This window comes from Dicentrarchus labrax, unplaced genomic scaffold, assembly GCF_905237075.1.
Source record: "Dicentrarchus labrax unplaced genomic scaffold, dlabrax2021, whole genome shotgun sequence".
Lineage (NCBI taxonomy): Eukaryota > Metazoa > Chordata > Actinopteri > Moronidae > Dicentrarchus > Dicentrarchus labrax.
This window is the reverse complement of record NW_026136724.1, coordinates 7,643,759-7,665,597: the sequence shown is the minus strand read 5'-3', so window position 1 is coordinate 7,665,597 and position 21,839 is coordinate 7,643,759. Positions and strand designations below refer to the sequence as shown.

The window sequence follows — 21,839 nt, the reverse complement described above, 5'->3', positions numbered from 1 at the left end:
GCATGAGCACATACAGTCAGTGTAGTTATGCAGCCATGCTTGTATTTGAATGTGCAACTGAATAGTGTGTTTGTGAATGCCTGACCCACGCGTGCCAACAGGACGGCCTGCGACAACACCGACTACCAGTCGGAGGACGAGCAGAAGGAGGAGCCGGTGGCAGAGAGGAGGAGGTCCAGTCTCAGTGAGCTGGGCAACAAACTCACCTCCCTCATTCTGCCCCTAAAGACGTTAGTCTAACCAAATACCCACCAATAGCCTACTGCAGCACCACTTTCTGCCAGCAAAGCTAAGAGGCTAGCTGCATAGTGGAAGAGTTCATCATTTAGCTGTGCTGAGGTTCCAGTAGCTGCAAACTGAAATGTCTGATGTCAAAGGTCATCTCTGACATATTAGATGTTTAGTTCATCTCCATCTTTGATGTTAAACAGTCATTTCTGTGGTGTTTTTTCTGTGGTTTACAAAGATCACACAGCCACCATGCATCTTATTAGTGAGCAAGATTTGTCAAAGGTCTCTGTAGGTGGCTATTGTGGCTGTCACTGTTCATGCCAACTACTCAGTCCCTGTAATGTTTATTTTAACAACATTACTGCTAGGTCTGCTGGAGAGTTCACCTTTAGTGCTCCAGAGCATTTATAAGACACCAACAAATGTAAAAGATTACATGGGCTACACACAGGCTGAATTATTGTTCTGTATGTACTCGTAATGGCAAGCAGCAAATCATACATTTTGAATTATTGAATATGAAATGATCACTTATGTGCTACTTATCATGTTCTGTTCAACATGCTGTGTGAGTACATGGAACCTAAGTGATGAAACTCTTCCATTATATGGGTTTGTGCTGGACTAGCTTCTTCTTTGCTCCAGGGGCTCAGTGGCTTTTAATCAAGTTAACGGAGCGTTTTTCTACTACAAGGGCCACAAATGAACCATTTCCTTCAGCTGTTCACTTGAGATCAGTGTATGTCAGTGTGACAAGTGATTTTTGAAGCTTCATAATTTGTGTTTCATGCATGGATCTCAAGTTCTGATTTTCAGTGTGCAGCTAACAAAGCGTCTAACTGATAACGAATGCATCTCTACCGCCTCAGTCTTCTGTCATTTACTAACCTGTTCAGCCACCTTAACAATTGTCTGTGCAAACAACTACACTTAGACTATTGTCTTTATTTTTGTGGGGCAACTGAGTATTTTGTGCAATCATGTGGTGTTCTGAACTGTCCTTTCCTCTTTTCCTCCCTCCACATTGCTCAGGAGTCAGGATGAGCTGTTTGTAATGCTGTAAGTGTGTAGGGAGTAGAGTCCAAAGTGGGAAGTGCTTCTGGATTCTATCTCCATCCAAAAAAAACAATAAGTGCATGCAACAGACCTGTATTTATCATGTGGGAGTGCCAATCAAAGGCCACTTACAACCTTGCACTGACTCGTAATGACTGTAAAGTGATTTGAAGCAGCACTCCTACTGCTGACAAGATTCTAGGCCCAAATTGTCTGCTGCCTTTGCTTAACCAGTCGATGCTCAAATCCACTTCCATGCCAGCCGCTATTAACTGTGCTATTGACAGCTTTTTCATTATGCTGATGAAGACTATGTGAATGGTTTTGCATCTTTGACACGGTTTGAGACAGGTGGTCAAATGTGCTTTATTGAAGCCAACTTCAGATTGTACCAAGCTGCAGCTAATTCACTGCCTGCCATCTATTGCATCAGTTACCACAAATGACTCTAAAAAGACTCATGATTACTTATTTCCTTCCCTATGTGTCATTTTTGGTAACTTATTCAATATCTAGCTTCATCTTTAACCATTTTTAATTTCTTAAGTTTCCCTCTCTCATGCTTCATTTTCTGGCCATCCTGTGGTAACATTTTATTCTCTTTTGTTGCCCACCTGCAGTCCAAGCCCTTCGTCTAGCCCGACGTCTACAGACCCAGGAATGGCCCAGTCTCTGTCCCACGGCCTGACCTCTTCCCGGACAGCGGCAGCAGCAGTCGCTAGAGGTGGCAGGGGGCTTTGGCTTTGGTTGGCGATGGTGGTAGTGCTAGCAGGTACGCTCAGTTTGTTTGTAGTACTTACTTCAAGATTAGTCTTTTTAATCTTACAGATAAAGAATAGAGTAACTTGATACTTGATGGCAGTAGAAACAAATGACCCACTCTGTACTGATGAAAGCATGTACAAATTAGCATTTTCATTTCTCAGTTTGTCATTTGAGTTTCCTCTTTTGTTTTTGATTAACAAATTCTAAATCAGTGTTCAAACCACTTCTAAATCCCAGCCTGTGTTCTACATGTTCCAAATCCAATGACAGAGCAGTTGCCTATAGGCATTTTCCCAGTGCTGGTAAATATTCATGGTTCCCCTGCAGGTCTCCTGGCACTGCTGGCCAGCCTGGTGATGCAGCCAGTGGTAGATGCAGCCCCTGTGGGGACTGGGGACTCCTGGATGACCATCCAGCAGCTGCTGTGGCCCTACGCAGGGCTCCGGCACAACGGACAGCCCCCTGTCTAGCCCCAGAGACCTGGCTTGGATGGTGTTACGGCCCATCAGCCCTCTGCTGAAATGATCTGTGCACTGTGGTGGTGATGAAGGAAAGTACAGTGTACCACTCCTGAGCAGAGGTTGTTGGGATGTTTACTGGTGCCTGAAAATTCCTAAAACAAGACTTTTGTATTGACAGCACAGGCCAGGCCTCAGAATAGTTAACCCTGTGGAGGATTTTATATATCACATCACGTTTGCTAAATTAGTTGGTCTGTTTGTGTCTATGTGTGTGTCTGTGTTTTAAGAGAAGAAGCGGTTCCAGGTGGTTCACGGTGGGCTGCTCAACACCCTCAACAAATTATGATGCAACTGTCTACTTGGACCCAACACAATCTGTCAAATCAGGCTTGATCAGTCATCAGAGCTGGCACAATGTTGACCAATCATGTCACAGCTTCATGAGAATGACAACACTGATCCAACAAGTCATGTAATGGGCCGCTGTGCAGTTTTCCATTGACGAGCATCATGGACAATGGCTCCGATTGTTCCACATGGCTTTTTTAACACATTTCATGCACGTGAGGAAGCGGGACTGCCAGCCTTTTTCCTTACAGGTTGCAAAGGACATTTAATATTTTTGAAGTCTAAACACTGGTAATAAACCTTTCATTTTAAGTGTTTTTAAATTTTTGAAATCTATATTTATGAGTTTGTTAGTTTTGAGTGGGGAAATGTGAATATGTTTATTTTTGTTAAGTTATAATTCTACATTGTTACAGTCTTAACACCAAAGGGTTTTTTATTTTTGTCTTTAAGTTTTTGCTGTGGTTGTCACCGTTTTCAACTCCATACACTTTTGTATGTTCCAAAGAAGATGCGTGAGACTTTGCACAAATAAAGTAGCCAATTCTACAATGGAAGACGTGGGTTCTTTATGTATATCCAAATGCACATTTTAAATTCAGCTGTTTAAAATGTCTTTATTTTGTTCATTTAAAAAGTGCAACCCCAAGTTAATTTCACACAGGTTATGAATACATCAAGGGTCTGGTGGCACAGAGCAGGCTCTGTACTGTATCGACAAACAGATAATTGGATTCTCTGGTCGTAGCTATGCCGTCAGTGCTCATGTTGTCCTGGAGCATGTGGATAAAGGTGGAGTGAAACTCACTGCCGGGATAATGGTCTGGAGAGAAAACCTCACTCTTCTCTGTGATTTCCAGCTTCTGACTCCTCTGGGCGCCCAGCAGGTAGAGACTCCACGAGCCCTTAGGCACAGGGGCAGGGCCGTGGTGCTCACACACCTGACAGAGGAGAAGGGAAGTGCAGACAGAAAATAGAACAGAAATTAAAACTTGATATTTTGGATTGGGTGTTTTCTCTTAAACTGCTGCAGTTTATGTCCTGTCTGTGCACTCAACCACAGCCTCACTGTTCTAGAGAGAGAGAACCAGGCGTTCCCCATTTGAGAGACGGTATTTTTTGTGTGGCACTACAAAACTTCCTCATTCTGAAGAGATTATATCTCTTGCCTGTGTTTGCGTGGGTGTATAAATGTCTAATCTGCTTGTGTTAAGGGCACCCAGGTGGCATAGGAAACTTGATGCTACATTGACAACCCCTAATTGTTTGTCTCAGTGCCAGAGCGGAAGTTGTTGGGGTACACCTTTGCATGTGGCTTGGGAGTCCATGTGTACAGGAGGAGATACTGTGACTGTGCACATCCTCCTCAGGCAAACACAGGGAGGGTAGTGTTGGTGAGAATACCTGCATGACCAGATGCTCAGCGCCACATTTGGCATTCCACTTGCTCCATGAGAAAGCACAAGCAGAGGCGAAGAGGGCCATCTGTTCGTAGGCAGCATGTTCAGTGAGTGGGTCCTGAAGAGGAGAAAAAACCACACAAAACATTTATAACACTGGAAAATGTTGGAGTGTAATCTAGTGATCTAAGTAAATTACTTATTCTAATATGTACAATGGTCCCTTAAGCTTTACATCATTTATTGTGAGTAGTTTTTTTTTTTTTTTTTTAGAAGGAAGTAGTGTTTTACATTTATGTTTCTATTTTATTATCCAGGCATCTCTGGATCGCTGTACACATTTAGCATGGTTCCACAATGCCGATCGGTCTGTCAATCACTTAATCCGGACTGAAATACCTTGACAACTATTAGATTGCCATGGTACAGACATTCATGATTCACAGATATATATATATATATATATATATATATATATATATATATATATATATATATATATATATATATATATATATATATTATATATATATTTATATATATATATATTATTATATATATATTTTTTTTTTTTTTTTTTTTTTTTTTTTTTTTTTTTTTTATTTAAAAAAAAAAAAAAAAAAAAAAAAAAAAAAAAAAAAAAAAAAATAATAAAATAAAAAAAAAAAAAAAAAAAAAAAAAAAAAATATATATATATATATATATATATATATACACTAATGACCTATCTGATCCTCTAATCTTTCCTCTAATGCTACCATGAGGTTGACATTTGTGGTCTTGACGAAAATTACAACTACTGGAAGGATTACCATGAAATCTAGTATAGACATTCACATCGCACTCAATATGAATATTATTTTGTTTGGTGATCCCTTACCTTTACTTACTAATACTTTGGTTTATGACCAACTAATAATAGTAATAACATTCCCATTAACTAAAGCTTTACTTTTGTTTTAAGCCAAATAATCAAATATTAGCATGCTAACACACTATAATAAGATTAAAGATTATACCTGGTAAACTTCAGCATGTGAGCATTTAGCTCAAAGCACTGCTGTACCTAAGTGCAGCCTTACATGGTCGCTAGCATGGCTGTAGACTTAAGCTGTGTTCCAATACCATACTATATACTAATTCTATATAGTATGTACTACATACCAGTTGTAAGAATACTGTTCTGTTCAGCGGTTAGTATACAAAAATAAAAATATAACATGCTTTAGCATTTTACACTAACAAGTAATGATAAAATATGTGACAGTTACCAGAAAGCTACTGCCAGTTAAAAATATTTTTCTATTTTTGCTTAGAATCAGTATGTAATATGGATTTGGGACACAGCAGTAGTCTTGTTGCTTTATGCAAAGGTGGAGTCGGGCCTTCTGGAAAAAGATAGTTTATTATTGATCTCATATTATTATTATTATAATTATTGGGCTTATTATTATTATTCCCAGGTCGTCAAACACCGACAGTTTGCCAAAGCTCTGCCATAAAGACTGACCCCACCTTTAAAACAGCTGCTGCGAATGTTGTGTAATATAAGTTGAAAGCACTGTGATGACGGTGCGTTGTCAGCCTAAAAAATTTACTGTAATATAATGATGCTTAGAAGAAAGTGAATAACATGTCATCTCCCACTTCCTGTCACTGATATGTGGATTAATTGCCAGACACTGAAACACAACATGGACATGACCAAATAAAGCCAAACCTGGCTCAAATCTAGTATCTTAGTCTTCTATTCTAAAAGCCAACAAGTAAAAGAGCAGACCTTGCTGCAAGTGCTGACGTATTTGTCCGTGTACTCATTCACAAAGATATTGATGCCAGCGCTGAGCATGGCTCTCTGCAGGGCGGGGCCACTCATCCACTTCCCTATGAGGTGAGCGAGACCTCTCTCTTGCTCTGACTGCAACATACACTGGTTACCCTGTTTAGTAAAATAGGCACAAACACAAATTATAACATCTTCTGATTAATTCTTCTGTTATGCGGGTACAGTGCCCTCCAGTCCCTTACCTGGATTGTGATACTGAGGTCGATGAGCGCTCCGTTGACAGTGAACAGAGCGGAGTCTTGCCCTAATGGCCTGAGCTCCCAGCTCTGGAAGGGAAGGTTGGCATACGTTTCCTGCATCAGCACAAAGGCCTGGAAGGAGTCCATCTTGAAGGAGATCTTGGCTTCTGCCTCCTCATAAGAGATGTCAGTGATACCGTCCATCCTCCACTGCTTCCCTGGACAAACAACCAATGTCCATGACCTTTCTAAATAGCTCTATTTCACACCCCTCCATGCTGGAGAGGGTTTTATATAGTATGCCTACCTGCAGCATCCCAGCGAGCCACTTGGGGAGTTTCCAAGAAGACGACAGAATCGGGCAGTGTCACAGACACACCAACAGGAGGGCACGTAAGGCTTTCGTTGTCATCTACCTTAGACTTCTCCACAGGGTAGGGGAACACCTGCAGCCCTTTGTCCAGCAGCTGGAAAAACATGGACGTGGAGGGTTGACTTAAACTACTGAGTCTGGTGTAAGCAGAGAACGCTGAAACCCCTCTTCTATTTACCTGTCTAATTTCCCAGCCATTGGCCTGGTGGGCTTGTGGCGGGAGGTGAAACACATCATAGAAGAGGACCCCACCCAGAGGTGTGTACTGCATTAAATCTACCACCTGGACGCAGTCCATCATTGATAACTCCACTGGGGGAGAACTCAAGTCCCCCTCATCTGAAGAGAAGGGGAAAAAAAGATGGAGGAAGAGCTTTATAACTTAATTTACTTCTATTTTTACACAATAATGGATAGACAGATCTTAATCTACATTAGAAAACACAAGACCTGTCAGAGTGTCAGGAAGTGTCAGGCTGGCCATCGTTTCACCAAGCGCCTCTATCTGTGTCTGTACTTGGCTCCCTTGTCCCTCTGCAGGTTGGACACTACTTTTCCTCGACTGTACGCTGGCTGCACTCTGAAATACACACACACACACACACACACACACACACACACACACACACACACACACACAATGAGCATGAAAACATCACAATCAACTTCGCAACCCAGCCCAGGAAGTCTTTCTTTCATCTTACCTTCCGCCCTTCGGACCCTTGGATGGACTGCACATCCTCGTCCACTCTGTGCTGCTGCGTCTCGTTGTCTTCCTTTACCTCCTCCTCTGCTTTAGTCTGCTCCTGCTCAGACACCCCAAGGTCTGCCGGAGCCTCGTCACCGCCTGCAAGAGACCTTGGAGCAAACAGATGAGGAAAGACAAGAACACAGACCAAAGAGAACAGGGTTAGTATTATCAGCATTATTACTCCTGTGAAAGTATTGCCAGTATTAGCTGTATTTACTGTGGTTAGAGCACTGTCAGATGAGTACCTGTGGCTGTGTAGTCTGAGGTGAGCAATCCTGGCCAGCAAGGACAGGTGGTCATACCGTGTGTGGAGGATCCGTACAGCGATATCGCTCACAGCCAGCTGTTTGGGAAGCTCAAAGCCCAGGCCGGCCTCTTCAAAACATAACCCTTTAAACCTGAGTGGACCCATTAGAAACAAAGAGAAATGCTAGATATTGTTTTTCCTGCTAAATATAAATGTTCCAATTTCAGTGTTGTGATATTTAAGGTAACAAAAATTACACATTGCCAGTGGAAAGGGTTGCTAGCTGTGCTCCAATTTTATATTATATTATTATTCTGTTTTTAAATTTTCATACTAGTTTTCAAATGTAACATATATATACAATATAAAAGATTGGTTCCCCTACACGTTATAAGCCACTGCTGCAAACCTCACTCTTTCTTTTATTGCCACATTAAACCCATATAATCCATTTGTGGCACTTTCCTCCACAAACCTTGGATTCTTCTTGAGGTTGGCCCAGAAACACAGTGTGACATTGTCGTCTTTGATCACCGTCTGCATGTTGCCTGTCTCAGTGTCGATGTTCGCACTGGCCCTCTATGTACAGGGAGGAGCAGGAATGGTTCACACGCACAGTGTCTTGAATGTTACACAATAATGCATCATTTTTATTCTATAGCACCTTTCACACGTATGACTATGATTCCTGTACCTTGAAGATCTCCTCTGTGGTGAGGTGGAGTTTCAAGTGGATTAGCTCTTGCAAATTTATGAGAGCCTCCTGGTACTTCTGGCCCTCTTGTGGATGTGTAGCATCTCTGAGCAGAACTTCAAGCTCCTCAATCAGCTGTAAGAGAAAACATTTAACAGACTTTGTCTTTTATAGGACATGGCTTCACTCCTGATCCCCCATTTCTAAAGGGACAGTTTATAATGCAATGACTATGTTGCAATTTCTGTAAATGGTCTTTGTTTTTGGAATAATGCACAATGGTCATGATATTATTTTCAATCAGTCATTTGGTTTTGCTAGAACATATCATAAATATTTTAACAATTACATATTTGGGTTTGTAGGCCATCTATTTAAAAGGTGTCAGGACTGTATGGCAATCAGAATCAGAATCAGAAATACTTTAATAATCCCAGGGGGAAATGGCACTGAAACTATTAAAGGAAACTTTTATTTATTGTGGGATAAAGTGGTAGTTTATTAATACTTAATTATATCAAAATAGTTGAAACTTATCTTCTCTACTGCCTCAGACTTAGAGAGACAAACACATGTCACATAGCACAAATAAAGTATCTATGCAAGTGGGTCTATTTCTGATAACTTTGTTAAGTGATCCTTAAAACTGGAGCTGATGTGTTCTCTAAGTGTGCGACACATACACATTTACACATCAAAATACACACCTGTAGAGCAAGGTTACATTGCTTGAGCACGGGTGTGATGTTGACCTCTGGGTCGTCTCTCCATAAGCAGATATATGTGTTAATATCCTGATGCACTGCTGGGTCTGGGGACCCATCACAACGCATGTATCTCTCCCACTGGAAAAACATAAACAGACAGAAACTACTGGTGCTTTGAAAGAAAGATAAGAATGTCTGATCACGTTATTTACATTTAAAAAAAAAAAAAACATTTTATGAACATCATAGTCTTTTTTCCGTGCTGGAGTCTGCTTGAGTATGGATCGAAAGCGTATTGCATTATAATGATTATTAACTTGTTTGCTCAGGAGGCTGATTGGTAACAATACATGTGTCAGACATCACTTAATTTCTCCTTCCCGCTAAATAACTCACACAGACAGAAACACACACCTTGGTCATCTCCATAGCAGCAGTTTTCCATTTGGTTACTGCAGTATGATTCTCCTCCAGTAGGTGGCGGAGTTCATTAAGCTCATCTTCTCTGCGCTCTTGATCCTGCCAGGAAAAGACACCCATATGCCCATACACAAGACAGTCCACTGTGTATTTACATTAAGAGCTATTAAGTTTAGTATTTGTATCCAATCCAATTCCAATTTATTTATATAGCACGATTTTAACAAACACAAAGTGCTGCACAAAAAGATTCAATGTTCAATTCACTGTTATTTGTATAACTTGTAGTTCTGGTCTTTAGTCAGTTAGTTTCAGATTGAATTTATCTGCACAAGAAAAAAAGATTCACATGGTATTATATTACATAGGGACAACTTACCTTTAACTCAAGCCTTTCTAGCTCCTTCTCTTTTCTCTCTCTTTCCAATTTTTCCAGCTCGTCTTTCTCTGCTTGCAGCCGTGCTTCCTCTGTAAGGCAAAAGCACATATGATCTGTACATGCAGTAGCTCAACACATCCCCTAATGCCCCATTCTAATGCTTCCAACAACTACATCATTTTAGCCCATGTTTAGATCAGATAGCTTGATCACCTTCCTCCTGCAGCCTCCTCTCCTCCTCCTCTTGCTGCAGCTTCGCCGCCTGAGCCTTGCTCAGCTTACTTCCCTTTTTGGATGACTTGAAAGCAGCAAAACATTTCAAATCAGTGTTTAACAGAGGCAGTGTGTGTAGTTGGAAAAGGGCACATTACTGAGGTCACACACACACTGTGACCATACAAGTGTGTGACTGCAGGAGTAGGATGGTATACTCTTTGCCTGGCTGCATATATCTTCAGATACATACCTGTGACAATCACATTCCTGTAGAATTAACATTAAAAATGTGCTGACTGACTTTTGCTCATACCTTTCCTTTCTTGGGCGGCTATCACTCAGAGGAAAAAACACAGAGAGAAAGTTGACAAAAGGTTTAAAACACGGATTCAAGGCACAGGGTAAGAAACTGGTGAGGAAATGAAGAAAAGAAAGAGCATCTTCCTGCTAACGCGAAAGCTACGCAGTTTAACTACCTTTAATTACTTTCACTGTCCTGTAAGTTTGTAGGTTATCTTAAGCCTTACTTTCCATATTAACTATAGTTAAAACCCCACAATTTTAATATGACAAATGAGTATTTTAGTCGAAAGAAAGTGTAACAACTCACCATGCTAAAACTAAAAAGCTCTACAGCGTCAAGGTAACCATAGAAACGCGTACGCATGCGTGGTTATCTGTTTTTATTTGCGACGTAACGAAACGACGTACGGCTGTCCACTGTTAGCCAAAGGAAGGACAAAGAAAAGGAGACGCTTCTTCAGTATCGTAGCGCTTGTGTAAACCCACTCAAGAAAAAAAACACGCGTAAATATGAAAGCACTGTTTAATGTGGTTGTTTGTAGAGTCTGTAATTAATATAGTTACCTGCTAACGAACGCCATAGCTGCCCTGCTGTAGCTAGCTTATGGCTAATGCCGTTGTTTGCCTGGCTCCTCACACTGACGCCCACTGGAGGTTTGTTGTTGTTGTTGTTTGTTTGTTGTCACCTCAGTTAACGGTCATACTCCTCTCGTTTCAGAAGTGTAAAAGGCCATCTGGTTTCTGACATGGCCAACCCTTTAAAGGGGGAGGTCATCAAGCTTTACAAAACCGTAAGTGAATTAGTCTCACACACACACACACACACACACACACACACAGGCGCTGCAGTATGGTTTCAGTATGTTTCTCATCCTCCTAAAGCTGCTCTATCTTGGCCGTGAGTACCCCCAGGGAGCAGCGTATTTCAGAGAGCGCCTGAAGTCGGCGTTCATGAAGAATAAAGACGTGACGGACCCCGAGAAGATCAAAAAGCTGGTGGCCCGTGGCGACTTTGTCATCAAGGAACTGGAGGCTCTCTATTTCCTCAGGAAGTATCGAGCCATGAAGAAGAGGTATTGTGAACCAGAAAAATAATGACACTCATAGATCAGCATTGATGTACCCTTCTGAAATGAAACGCAGTCTGTGTGGAAAGTACAGTGTCAGTATTTGCCTTTATCACATGCAGTCCACAATACTGAGCAGAAATTAAAAACAGTTGTCTCTGTATAAGAAGTAGTCTTGCCTCACAAGGGAAATGGAACATCCACCTGTAAGAAGTGCCACAAAGGGATGATAATGAAACTGTTTTTTATACACAAGTTGTACCTTAAATGCCAGGTTTTAAATCACAAGTATTGTACATACATTTTCCTCCACAAATAGGAATCAACATGTCCTCAATCAAGATGAATTAATTTAATGTCCGTTTTAAAATGGGTGTTCAGATTAAGACTGCTGTCGGGGTTCGTAGGTAAAACAGCTGCAGGTCTGCACCTGGTCTATAACAAGCTGCAGATACCGGACTGACTGAATCATATTGTTCAATGTATTTTGTATTTCAATGTATATATTTGTAAATACATGGTCAAATTCATTGAATGTACATGACTATGTATCAATGCACTATCTGATAGAGAGCAAAGTTTAAAACATTGATGTCCTCTGTCATAATAAAGTGGAGTTATCAGAGTTTTTCTCCTTGATTTCTGTAAGGGCAAGGTTTCCTGTTTGTCTGTATGACCTGAAGAGGGAAAAGCTCAAAGCAGAGATCAGCACTCATGTTGTTTTGTCGCTGCATCACTTTCTCTCTTTGAATTGGTGATAGAGAGTTGTCTTCTTTCACTTTGAGATTCAAGCTTTCTTAAATGTGCATTAAGAGCACAAAAGAGTGTATCATAACACCTTGAAGCTTATTACAAAACAGTAGGAAAATGCAATGCAAATATGTATTCCCATTGTAATGGTTCCAGTGATACTGAAGCAGAGGTAGTACAGAGCATGTACATTTCCTTTAATGAATGTTCTGTTCTCATTCACCTCAGTAGAGAGGGTTGTAATCCTTACTTCAGTATTACAGTATTACATAAAGTAAAGACTTCCAAACCATATGTATGACTTGCTTGTATGTTCTAACTTTCAGATCAGTGTTATTTATGGCAAATGTCAAAATAGAATAGCAGTCAGGACATATAATAACCTAAATGGCTGAGTTTGTTTGGGTTTTTTATTACAGTTTTTCTCTTTGCGATGGGATACAATATGTCATGTTTCCTTGCTGTGGTGGCCTACAACTGCTGTGTATGACACAGTTTAATTAATGAACATGAATGGTCAAACAACACCATTCCTTCATAAATCTGTCTTTGTAGTACTGGTGTTACTGCGTCATTGTTTCTATCCAGAAGGAAAACATCAGTCTGCCCCCTGTACCAATGCAGACCACTAACAGGTGTCGTAATGGTACCTCCCTTCAAATCCAAGTATCCAAAGGAAGAGCTCGTGTGCCTCATATAACAAATCAGCAGCACCCTCTGGCTGTGAGATATATTTAAGCTATTGTGCAGGTGTTCAATTTTGTGTTAAAAGCAGTAAGGGCAACAAACATACTAATTAAGAGAAATGTCACAATATTTAAAGGCATTTAAGAGAGAGATCAAACACATTTTCCAACTGGAAAAAATAATTCCTTAAAACATCAGACCTATAATTAATAGCTAATATATAATGAGAACAACATGCAGATGTACATTTTTAAACAGGGATATCCTGTTTTTTTGTAATTACAAAAAATAGTTTCCATTAGAGGGAATGAATGTGGGAATGCTGCCTGTAAAGGCCATCTCAGTGTCACAGAAAGCAGCATTTATGTTGCCAACTTTCTTCTCTCCATTCTTTGTCAGGTGATGCTTTCCTGCTCGTCTCATGACCTGAAGAGGGAAAAGTACAAAGCAGAAGTCAGCAGCTGTTATCAGTCTGTAGCTTTATTATAATATTGTTTCCCTGCTGCAGCGCTTACTCTGTTTTTAAAAAACAAGAATATGTGATAAGTAGTTGTGTCTTCTTTCATAAATGAAAGCCTTGATTCCTCCCTGGCCCTCCAGCCTCCTGAAATGCAGAAAACAGGGTCATTACAAACTAAGAATGTGATATCGGATTTCCATATCCAGTGTAATTAACTAATGCCAACAGAATATATTTCTTTACCTGTAAACAGGCTGACTATCACTCCTACACTGACAGAAGTTACAGCTCCAATAAGACAGAAGTAAAGGTAGGAAGGAGAGTGCCAGTTTTCTGCCAGTTGTCTGGTGGTGAGAGAAAATATTACATATTCAATCAAAGATAACCGGAGTGAAATCTCGCACATTTCCATTTATATATGTTCTGTTTAATTTGAGCTCTCCGGCAGAAATTTAGACTCATGATGGAATATATATAATAATTACATTATAGTAGAAAACCTGTTTGAAAAATGTTTTCAGTTAGATAAGAGTTTCTTAACTGTTTCCTAAACAGCAGGGTTGACCACTTTAGTCCAGATTGAAAGATCTTGATAAATACTTGAAGGATTGCCATGAAATCTGGGACAAAGATTCATGCAGGAACAGCTGTTTTGAGCTGAATACTAACGTCAGCATGCTCATTACATGTAAATTGAATGAATGTTCACCATCATAGTTGAAATATTAGCATGTTAACATTTGCTAACTAGCACTAAAGAAAGTAGCCTACACCTAAGGCTGATGAGAATGTCATTAGTTTGGCAGGTAATTGGTTATAAACTTTCCACAGAAAACCACAAATGGGAATGTCATGGTGAGGAAAGGTCAAGGGATCACCAAAGTCAGTGATTCCCAACTTGGGGGTCTCCAAAGCATCAGAAGGGGTCGTGAGGCCTTATTGATTTTAAGGGGTGTAAGACAACTTGAAAATGATGCACAGTAGGCCTATATCTAAGCATATCATGTAATGAAAACTAAATTAAATTTATTTATTAAGTTTAAGTCATTATTTGAGATCTAACCTCCTGAATACAAGCTTTATTCAGAGAGGCTCGTCCTACATTAGAAAAGAGCTAATAGAACAATGAGAAGAAAAACTGAATCTGTCAAAACAAGGAGCAGTTTAAGTATGTATGATTGTTAGAAATAATAAAAATACACGATAGAGCCAGAGAGTTGTATAACAAGTTCCTAAAATCATCTCTGATGCAATATTCACAAGAAATAACCAGCTCAAAATTCATCCAAATTGTTGGATGAATAACTTCCTGCAGTTATGGTTGGTTATGGTTAAGTTCATTGTACAGTTTATCAGTTGTTCTGTACTGTTATTGCTATGCATTGAAAATAATATGAAACCCATAAAAGTCACGTAGTTTGGGGTCGTCGGTTGACCGACCAATCGTCATTGCCATCCCCAGAGTCGTCTTCTTCTTCTTCTTCTTCTTCTTCTTCTTCTTCATGGCTAAGTGGTCTCATGGTGCTGTCATTTACAATCTTAATTTGTATCCTTCAAAGTTAACAATGCTCGTATTTCTTCTAGGAAAATAATATAAAACCAGCAGAACTGTTCATGCCATCTCATTTCACACTTAACTGCTCCATTGCTCTCACGATAGCTATTTCATTCAATCATTCATCAGAGGAAGTTATACACATACTTGTTATCGCTGTTCTGTAATGGGGCTGTGGTGATGGAGCTTGATTCTGTGGGCAGAGCAGTGGTGGTCCAGTTGAGGCTGTGTGTCGTGGTGAAGTTACAACCTTCAGTGGTCAGTGACAGAGGTCGGGTCATTGTAGGAGGGGAAGGGTACATCAGGGCTTCAAGGCTCACACACAAGGATGCAGCCAACCCTGACACAAGGCCTGACAAAGCTCCCTATAGAAAAACAACCTCACGATCAAAACAGGTATCAGGTAGAACAAAGGTTACGATATTGTAACCCTAGTTCTATTAGGCAGAGCCTTCTACTGATGAGCACCGCCAATCCAACGCTGTATGCCGTGGGCATACGTGTGATTGGAGGAAATCCAGTTGTGGACTCCCCTATGCTTATAAAACTGGGGTTATATTATCATTTTTTGTCAAACTTTAATTTCTGGTTGTAGCATCACAAGTGCCAACATTTGCTATTTTTCTGTATTCTTTAATATCATACTACAACCCATGAGTGAGCACCATAGAACAATAGAAGTAAAGCAGGACAATCAAAAGTTATTTATTATTAGTTATTAAATATTTGCATGAGTTAAAGGAATAACACTAGAAAAAGCAAAAAGACTTACTTTGGAATTGGCTAATGGACAGAGGATACCCAATGTGAACAGGCCAAGTAAAGGACCTCCAATGACCCCACTGACAATGACACCTGCCTGTTTAAGAAGACATGGTTACTGTTTTTGTTTATCCAGAAATTGTGATGCTTGTGTAACAGATCCACTCTACCTGCATCATCCCTCCCATGACTGAGGCCAGTCTACCCATGGTAATGCATAAAACTCCATAAAAGAAACCTGCAACCAAATTGTATCAGAAATAACCTATTAATAATTTAGTTACCAGAGTTATACCTTCACATAGTGCTCATCAGGCAAATCATTCAGCTGACATACACTATAACCTGCAAACAAGGACAATCCACTTACTCAGTCCTTTGGACATCCAGAACAGGTGTTTCTCAGACATGTTAGTGTATGGTTTGATAAAGTCCTCTAGTGTCACTGCAGCCAATGCATTGATGCTGGAAGACACTGTGCTGGGGTTAAATGACAACACAAAAACAAGCAAGAACCATCATATTTATTCACTTAAGTATTTATCAGCTGATGTCAGTTTAGAGTACTGGACACTTATAATCAATTGATATAGACTGCTGATCAAATCAATTACTTCAAATAATATATTGTATCAAAAGATTGTAAGCAATGGTGAGAAAGGAGCTAGGCAATAATATTCCTGTACATACCTTCTGCCTAAAGGTTAACAGTAAACAACATGGCACAGCTTAAAATGCTGTGTGTGTGTGTGAGTTGGATCTGAGGAGTGGAATGACTTTAATGTTGAGTATAAACCTTAGAGAGCCGCTATATACTGATGCAAAAAATAGTCCGGGAAGGCCAGGATAGTCTGTCAACATGTCTATCACCATATATGGCATTAGCTGTAGAGAAGGGATGACAGGGATTTATGTACATGATAAAGAAGCTGACACATTGAAGAAATGGTGACACCATAGCATGTATATTGTAATACACTCATTTCCTTGTGTGTACAGATATACAGTATATGTGTGTGTTGTGTTAAAACACTGACAACCATAACTCTCAGCTGTGCTTCTCTCCATCGTACCTGATCGGGAGCAGAAACCAGTCCGGCTGTCCATGGGTCACAGTTCTTATAGACTGAGTAGAGGCACATTCCTGCAAACACTGAGCCCAACAAGAAGGAGAACAGACCTAACAGGTTGATGTACAGTGCTCTGCAAAAAGAAAGTAACACAAACTTAATACAATCAAAGGCAAAAGACATGTACACAAACATTTATAGTATGGGAAAATGATGATGATTCATGATAAAATGATTCAGTACTGTCAGCATCTAGCCCTGACGCAGTGATTGTGGTGTTGTGGCTGCGGAAAAACATTTGATAGGATCCATGAGCCTATATATTATTGCAGCAAATTAAATTTCGATAAAAAACCCTAATACTGAACCCTCTTCTTCAGCATTGTGACTGAATCCCATGGCGGTGGCAGTCAGAGATTTAGTACATTTACCAGAGGGGGATAAAGAGCATCTATGATCACTATATATATCACTTTACACTGATGATATAATCATATTCATCACAAATCCTCAGATTTCATTGTACAGACTGGTTGAGCTGATACACTCTTATTGATATTCCTCAGTTCCTTCCTACCACATGCATACATTCAAGAAGCCACTACATGCAGATTTGAACTATTTTTAATTACCTATTACCTATGACTCAGTAATACTTATTACTCGGTAATAGAAGAAAATGTAAAACAAAATAATTTATAATTTCCATGAAGTGCAAGACTCTTTGTTTGATCCAGTGTCCTGATAAATTATTAAAATGTGACTCACACTCTGGCATGAGTGATGCTCTTGCAGGAGACGTATCTCTGAACCTGCGATTGGTTAGTCCCATAGACTGTGATATAGCCAAATGTCCCTCCAATGACAGTGGTCCAAAAAGTGTGTCTTCTCTGAGGGTTTATGTCAAAGCTGGTGAAACACAATAAAAACATGGTTTCCAATTCAGTAAATATATAAATATATATATTATAGTCCTGCTTTTTATGGTCAGAGAATAATTTTCTTGCCTGTCCAGAATAGCATCTATTGCTCAAAATTGAGTTGCAATGTTTGAATGAAACTAGTCCTCTCTCGACTTAATATTCAGATTCTTTAAGATACCTACTCCAAAAGGTTGAGTCTCCCTCCTTGTTGTGAATCTGAAATGACGGTTACGACTCCTCCTTGTGAGATCACAGACCTGATGATGACAGCAAGGTAACCTGCAAGCATTACTCCAATCTAGAAGGTAAAATAGGAGATTTGATTACCACACCTACCTGGATTTTTGTATCTGGTTATACCAGTTTGTTGCACTTCAGCTATTTTCCATGGGTTACATATAATGTACTGTATATATACTGTATTATTCCAAAATATGGTTGTTATTACTTTTGAATACTAGTGATACTTTTCCTGCTTTTTCTCGTAGTAAGATACGCTGCTGTGTAAGACACGCTAGTGTTCAGTATATTCACTCTAAGTGAAACAAACCATATCAGCCAGCCAATTTCATCCAGAGGCTTACCTGGAACACATCAGTCCACACCACTGCCTTCAGTCCACCCTGTAACAGTTTAGACCACAGATAGATGCTGCAATGATATCGCCATTCAAATCCAGGTATACAAAGTTTTTCCGTGTCTACAGTACTCACCAATATTTCAATTCCTAAAGTACTTGCTTTGAATGAGCCTGTTGCCATTTAATTATGTTACCTAACTGTACAGAGCAGGACTCATTTAAACTATTTCTTTACTAACCAATGTGCAGTAAAGAGTACAGACAATGCCTGTTGAAATAATTCCACTCCACAGATCCAGATCAGTAACTGAGAGAGAGAGAGAGAGAGAGAGAGAGAGAGAGAGAGAGCAGGATTTAACACAGCAGTCACTAAATGGCACCAAACCAATCAGCCTTAAGTGTAATCATTGTGAACCTGACTGACCAATGTGGACTAAAACCGACCTACCTTGGCTTAAAGCTAGTGCTGGGCCATAAATGACGATTCCAGTGTAGAGGATCTGTGACAGACAGAGAGAAATAATACACACATAAATGACCCTCAGGTGTCAGATTTGCTGTTTTGCCCTCAAGACGTCAAAGCCCCTCATTATGTGTTGACTGACTTCTTACTCACAGTCTGAACAATGAAGAGCACAGTTCCCAGCAGACGTGTCGCTCTGTTGAAACGCAGCTCCAGATACTTGACAGAAGAACATATTGTAAAGGGTTGTTGTCACTTGTTACTGTATGCAAGTGAACCCCATTCATTTATATATCATTTGGTTTCAGACAGTCATATTATGTGAATCAAAGCCACTGAGGATTTTGACATTTGATATTTCCCCTGCTTTCAATCAAGATTTGTGACCAAAGTTGCAATGTCTTGTGAGGAAAAAAGCTGCACTCAGGATGCAGGTTGGGATTTCCCCATCAAACATTAAATAGAACTGTTACTCATCACCTTTTACCGCCGAATCAACTGTAGAAAACTGATCTTTGTTCTGTTTGTAAATCACCACACATGCTCTATGTAGCAGTAGAATGAAACTAAGTACATTTACTCAAGTTCTGTATTAAAATGGATGTACTTAACTTACCTCACTGCATTCATTTGACAGGTGTACTTACTAGTTACTTACTAACTTGTACTTACTAAGATTTTGCATGCTAAAAGTATGAGCTTATGAAATATAATGCAGTGTTATTGTAACCTTTTTCTCAGTCTCCTCGGGTTCCGTCTGATCAACTAGGTTCGGGTAAGTAGATTGGCAGTAGCACTGAAGCATGAGAGCAATTGATCTCCAGCCCACATAACACACAACACAAAATGTGGTATAAATATATATATATTCGAATATTCAATTTTTTCTCAAACATAAAATGTTCAGCCTTACGCTCATTAAATGAAATGCAGTTCTTTCCACATAAATTAAATTCACAGTATGAAATAAAATTAGCTGACCCAGGTAAGTACCGATATAGAAAAAAATTCTTTCCCTCCTGTAATGGGTTCAATTGTCCTTATTTTCCCTGTTTCCGTTGTCTGTTTCAGTTTATTTATTGTCTTTCAGGGTCCTCCAAGGAAAAATAGTTCTTTAGGTTCCCTTGTCAATTTGTTTTTTAGCAAAAGATAAAAAAAATAAACCAAAAACACTGAGATCTCAACTAAATGTGTCACTCTTCAGGACTGAGCCTTGTCCTACCACACTGATGTCCACACTGCGGTCCCGATGAACCAAGAGCCTCCATGCAGCATGGCGGGTGATATGGATCACAGCTGAATTGAAGAACTCGTCCCTCAAAAAACCAGCCAGAATAGTTCAGAAAAACTTGAGGAAACACTCTTTCGGAGTCGCTCCCGTGATAGACTGCACTTCCACCAGGTAAGTATCTCTTCACACTCACTTTCTAACGACAGTTCTATCACAACATTCATCAAAATATCATCGGTTGGCCGCCGAATGAGGACGCTTTGCTCCCCGGTTGCACGAGGTTTTTTCTCTTTTTTTTCTTGTCGCTCACCTTCGCACACACACACACACACACACACACACACACACACACACACACACACACACACAACGCGTAGCACCCAAGTTCCATTGCCAGACGAGAAACAACTAGATGCATTCAAAATATCCTGTAAATTACAGTACTATAAAACTAATCAGGGTTACATTATGGATTAAACGACCCACCAGTATACAATTAAGCATTGAGTACTTTTATTATTGATGCTCCAAGCACATATTGCTACTGTAGTAATACTTACGTACTTAAGGGACATTTTCAATGCAGAACTTTTAATTGTAATGGAGGATGTTTATATTGCAGTATTATATTTACTGTACATATGTAAAGGATATGAATACTTCCCCCACCACTATTATATTTTTTATATTTCTTGATTTTTTTTATTTCATGAAAGGTGAAGTTTTGAGTAGCTTACAGTCCTGCACACAGTCCCATTATGTTTAAAGAAGCAGAAGCTCTGACATATTCTTCTAAAACTCACATTACTTTACCTTTATCTGAGTCCAGTTGGAATTATAACTTTCTTTTTGAATGATGAATTTATCAACTCTCACAGTAGCACAGCCACCTTGTATTTAAACAATAACAGTCAAATATCTAGATCAGTTCACTAGTATTCAGTAGGTAAACAGACTATTTTAAACCATAGAATGCACAATATGATTACTGTACAACCATAACATACAAACACTCATCAGACCAAAACCACACTTACCTCATAAGTGCTGATGAGGGCCAGCCTGTAGAAGACTGGGAGAAAAACCTCAGATATGACCACCATTGCCAATATATAGGCGAGACCAAAATATACAAATATGGCTCCATAGCAGTACACCTACAACACAGGGATATTGTCAGCCAGGAACGTTTTATATGAAATTGTCGAAAACAGAAGGAATCATGTCTTTTCATTCTGAAAGAATATGAATGTGCAATGAAATACCTTCAATCATCAACCAGGGAAACTGCAGTGAGAACAAGTAGAACTTTAATGTAAAACACTGTATCAGCCTTACCTCAGCTGGATTGGACAGCACTGTGATGGATGACATGAAGCTGGCTGTCAGGGACAAGGAGACAGGCAGGGCCGTCAGTCTTCGACCGGCTATGAGAAAGTCCGTGGAGCTTTCTTGGCTCCTGCTGACCCAAGCGTAGTAGAACCCGACGGCAGCGGACACCACCAGCATGAGAGCAAACACCACATAGTCTGCTACCACAAGGGAGCCAGACATCAGAGAGTCCCCTGACATTTTGGTGAGAGTTAGACCCAAACTATAAATAAAACTACTGAGAAAGTTATCCAGACTGTTCAGTGTGGATCACCTTCTAACAAAACACTGCAGGAAATGAAACAAAACAGCCATGACACCATTTATCTCTGTTTATGTTTGTGTTCTTGTCTCAGAATTCCAGACAGGTACATGAAGTGAATATCCAGAGAGTAGGTATTGTTTTCTGGCCACACACAAAGACAATAGTTACTAATTATCTAGAACAGTAGCCATGGTGTTTCTGTAAGGTTTGACATTAGGGATTTAGTCCTTGGGAGCTGATTACAGAGCCTGTTAGGTTTATAGTTTGTTCAGATTTGT

General features: G+C 39.8%; 4 protein-coding genes across 16 annotated transcripts in view; 2 read left to right on the top strand and 2 right to left on the bottom strand.

The window, feature by feature from the left end:
- Nucleotides 1-3,418, top strand: part of lrmp (lymphoid-restricted membrane protein) — a 35,707-nt gene extending 32,289 nt beyond the window's left edge. For 4 of the 7 annotated variants that reach the window (XM_051392512.1, XM_051392514.1, XM_051392513.1 and 1 more), the window contains 3 exons: nt 102-230; nt 1,908-2,059; nt 2,380-3,418. In XM_051392512.1, coding sequence (XP_051248472.1) covers nt 102-230; nt 1,908-2,059; nt 2,380-2,522 — 424 coding nt within the window. In that variant the 3' untranslated portion in view covers nt 2,523-3,418. Of the gene's footprint in view, nt 1-101; nt 231-1,263; nt 1,291-1,907; nt 2,060-2,379 lie in introns of all 7 variants that reach the window. The other 3 variants (XM_051392518.1, XM_051392516.1, XM_051392515.1) reach the window with 2 other exon arrangements.
- A 33-nt stretch (nt 3,419-3,451) lies between these two features.
- Nucleotides 3,452-11,086, bottom strand: dnai7 (dynein axonemal intermediate chain 7). 5 transcript variants are annotated; one of them, XM_051392519.1, is made up of 17 exons: nt 10,685-10,788; nt 10,388-10,405; nt 10,072-10,156; nt 9,859-9,947; nt 9,474-9,578; nt 9,060-9,197; nt 8,353-8,487; nt 8,134-8,237; nt 7,657-7,809; nt 7,365-7,518; nt 7,111-7,240; nt 6,839-6,999; nt 6,595-6,754; nt 6,291-6,505; nt 6,043-6,201; nt 4,266-4,379; nt 3,452-3,802 (listed from the first exon to the last, which is right to left on the bottom strand). In XM_051392519.1, exons 1-17 carry the CDS (start codon nt 10,739-10,741, stop codon nt 3,527-3,529), a joined length of 2,253 nt encoding a protein of 750 aa, XP_051248479.1. In that variant the 5' UTR covers nt 10,742-10,788; the 3' UTR covers nt 3,452-3,526. The 5 variants fall into 5 exon arrangements, with proteins under 5 accessions (XP_051248479.1, XP_051248482.1, XP_051248481.1 ...); XM_051392522.1 differs by lacking the exons at nt 10,388-10,405; nt 10,685-10,788 and adding an exon at nt 10,942-11,086; XM_051392521.1 differs by lacking the exon at nt 6,043-6,201.
- On the top strand, nt 10,896-12,069 carry lyrm5a (LYR motif containing 5a). The gene is made up of 3 exons (XM_051392528.1): nt 10,896-11,031; nt 11,096-11,168; nt 11,260-12,069. The coding sequence occupies exons 1-3, from the start codon at nt 10,982-10,984 to the stop codon at nt 11,470-11,472; spliced, it is 336 nt and encodes a 111-aa protein (XP_051248488.1). The 5' UTR covers nt 10,896-10,981; the 3' UTR covers nt 11,473-12,069.
- A 530-nt stretch (nt 12,070-12,599) lies between these two features.
- LOC127358938 (sodium-coupled monocarboxylate transporter 1-like) lies at nt 12,600-21,506 on the bottom strand. 3 transcript variants are annotated; one of them, XM_051392524.1, is made up of 17 exons: nt 21,264-21,506; nt 20,963-21,082; nt 18,848-18,913; nt 18,680-18,731; nt 18,471-18,538; nt 18,236-18,274; nt 17,834-17,949; nt 17,497-17,637; nt 16,732-16,861; nt 16,455-16,543; nt 16,029-16,138; nt 15,829-15,896; nt 15,669-15,755; nt 15,044-15,261; nt 13,585-13,685; nt 13,397-13,485; nt 12,600-13,307 (listed from the first exon to the last, which is right to left on the bottom strand). In XM_051392524.1, exons 1-17 carry the CDS (start codon nt 21,495-21,497, stop codon nt 13,161-13,163), a joined length of 1,875 nt encoding a protein of 624 aa, XP_051248484.1. In that variant the 5' UTR covers nt 21,498-21,506; the 3' UTR covers nt 12,600-13,160. The 3 variants fall into 3 exon arrangements, with proteins under 3 accessions (XP_051248484.1, XP_051248486.1, XP_051248485.1); XM_051392526.1 differs by lacking the exons at nt 20,963-21,082; nt 21,264-21,506 and adding an exon at nt 19,425-20,288; XM_051392525.1 differs by lacking the exon at nt 13,585-13,685 and having other exon boundaries at nt 13,215-13,307.
- Between the last annotated feature and the right edge of the window lie 333 nt (nt 21,507-21,839).

Excerpts from the sequence above, each read along its gene's own strand:
- lyrm5a (XM_051392528.1), top strand. The coding sequence starts at position 10,982 with ATGGCTAATGCCGTTGTTTGCCTGGCTCCTCACACTGACGCCCACTGG. Across the intron at positions 11,032-11,095 it reads CACACTGACGCCCACTGGAG|AAGTGTAAAAGGCCATCTGG; the intron begins GTTTGTTGTTGT and ends CTCTCGTTTCAG. Across the intron at positions 11,169-11,259 it reads TCATCAAGCTTTACAAAACC|CTGCTCTATCTTGGCCGTGA; the intron begins GTAAGTGAATTA and ends ATCCTCCTAAAG.
- LOC127358938 (XM_051392524.1), bottom strand. The coding sequence starts at position 21,497 with ATGTCAGGGGACTCTCTGATGTCTGGCTCCCTTGTGGTAGCAGACTAT. Across the intron at positions 18,732-18,847 it reads TGCTCTTCATTGTTCAGACT|ATCCTCTACACTGGAATCGT; the intron begins GTGAGTAAGAAG and ends TGTCTGTCACAG. Across the intron at positions 15,897-16,028 it reads CTGGATGTCCAAAGGACTGA|GTTTCTTTTATGGAGTTTTA; the intron begins GTAAGTGGATTG and ends ATTTGGTTGCAG.
- dnai7 (XM_051392519.1), bottom strand. The coding sequence starts at position 10,741 with ATGCGTACGCGTTTCTATGGTTACCTTGACGCTGTAGAGCTTTTTAGT. Across the intron at positions 8,488-9,059 it reads AATGTAACCTTGCTCTACAG|CTGATTGAGGAGCTTGAAGT; the intron begins GTGTGTATTTTG and ends TTTCTCTTACAG. Across the intron at positions 4,380-6,042 it reads ACGTCAGCACTTGCAGCAAG|GACCCACTCACTGAACATGC; the intron begins GTCTGCTCTTTT and ends TCTCCTCTTCAG.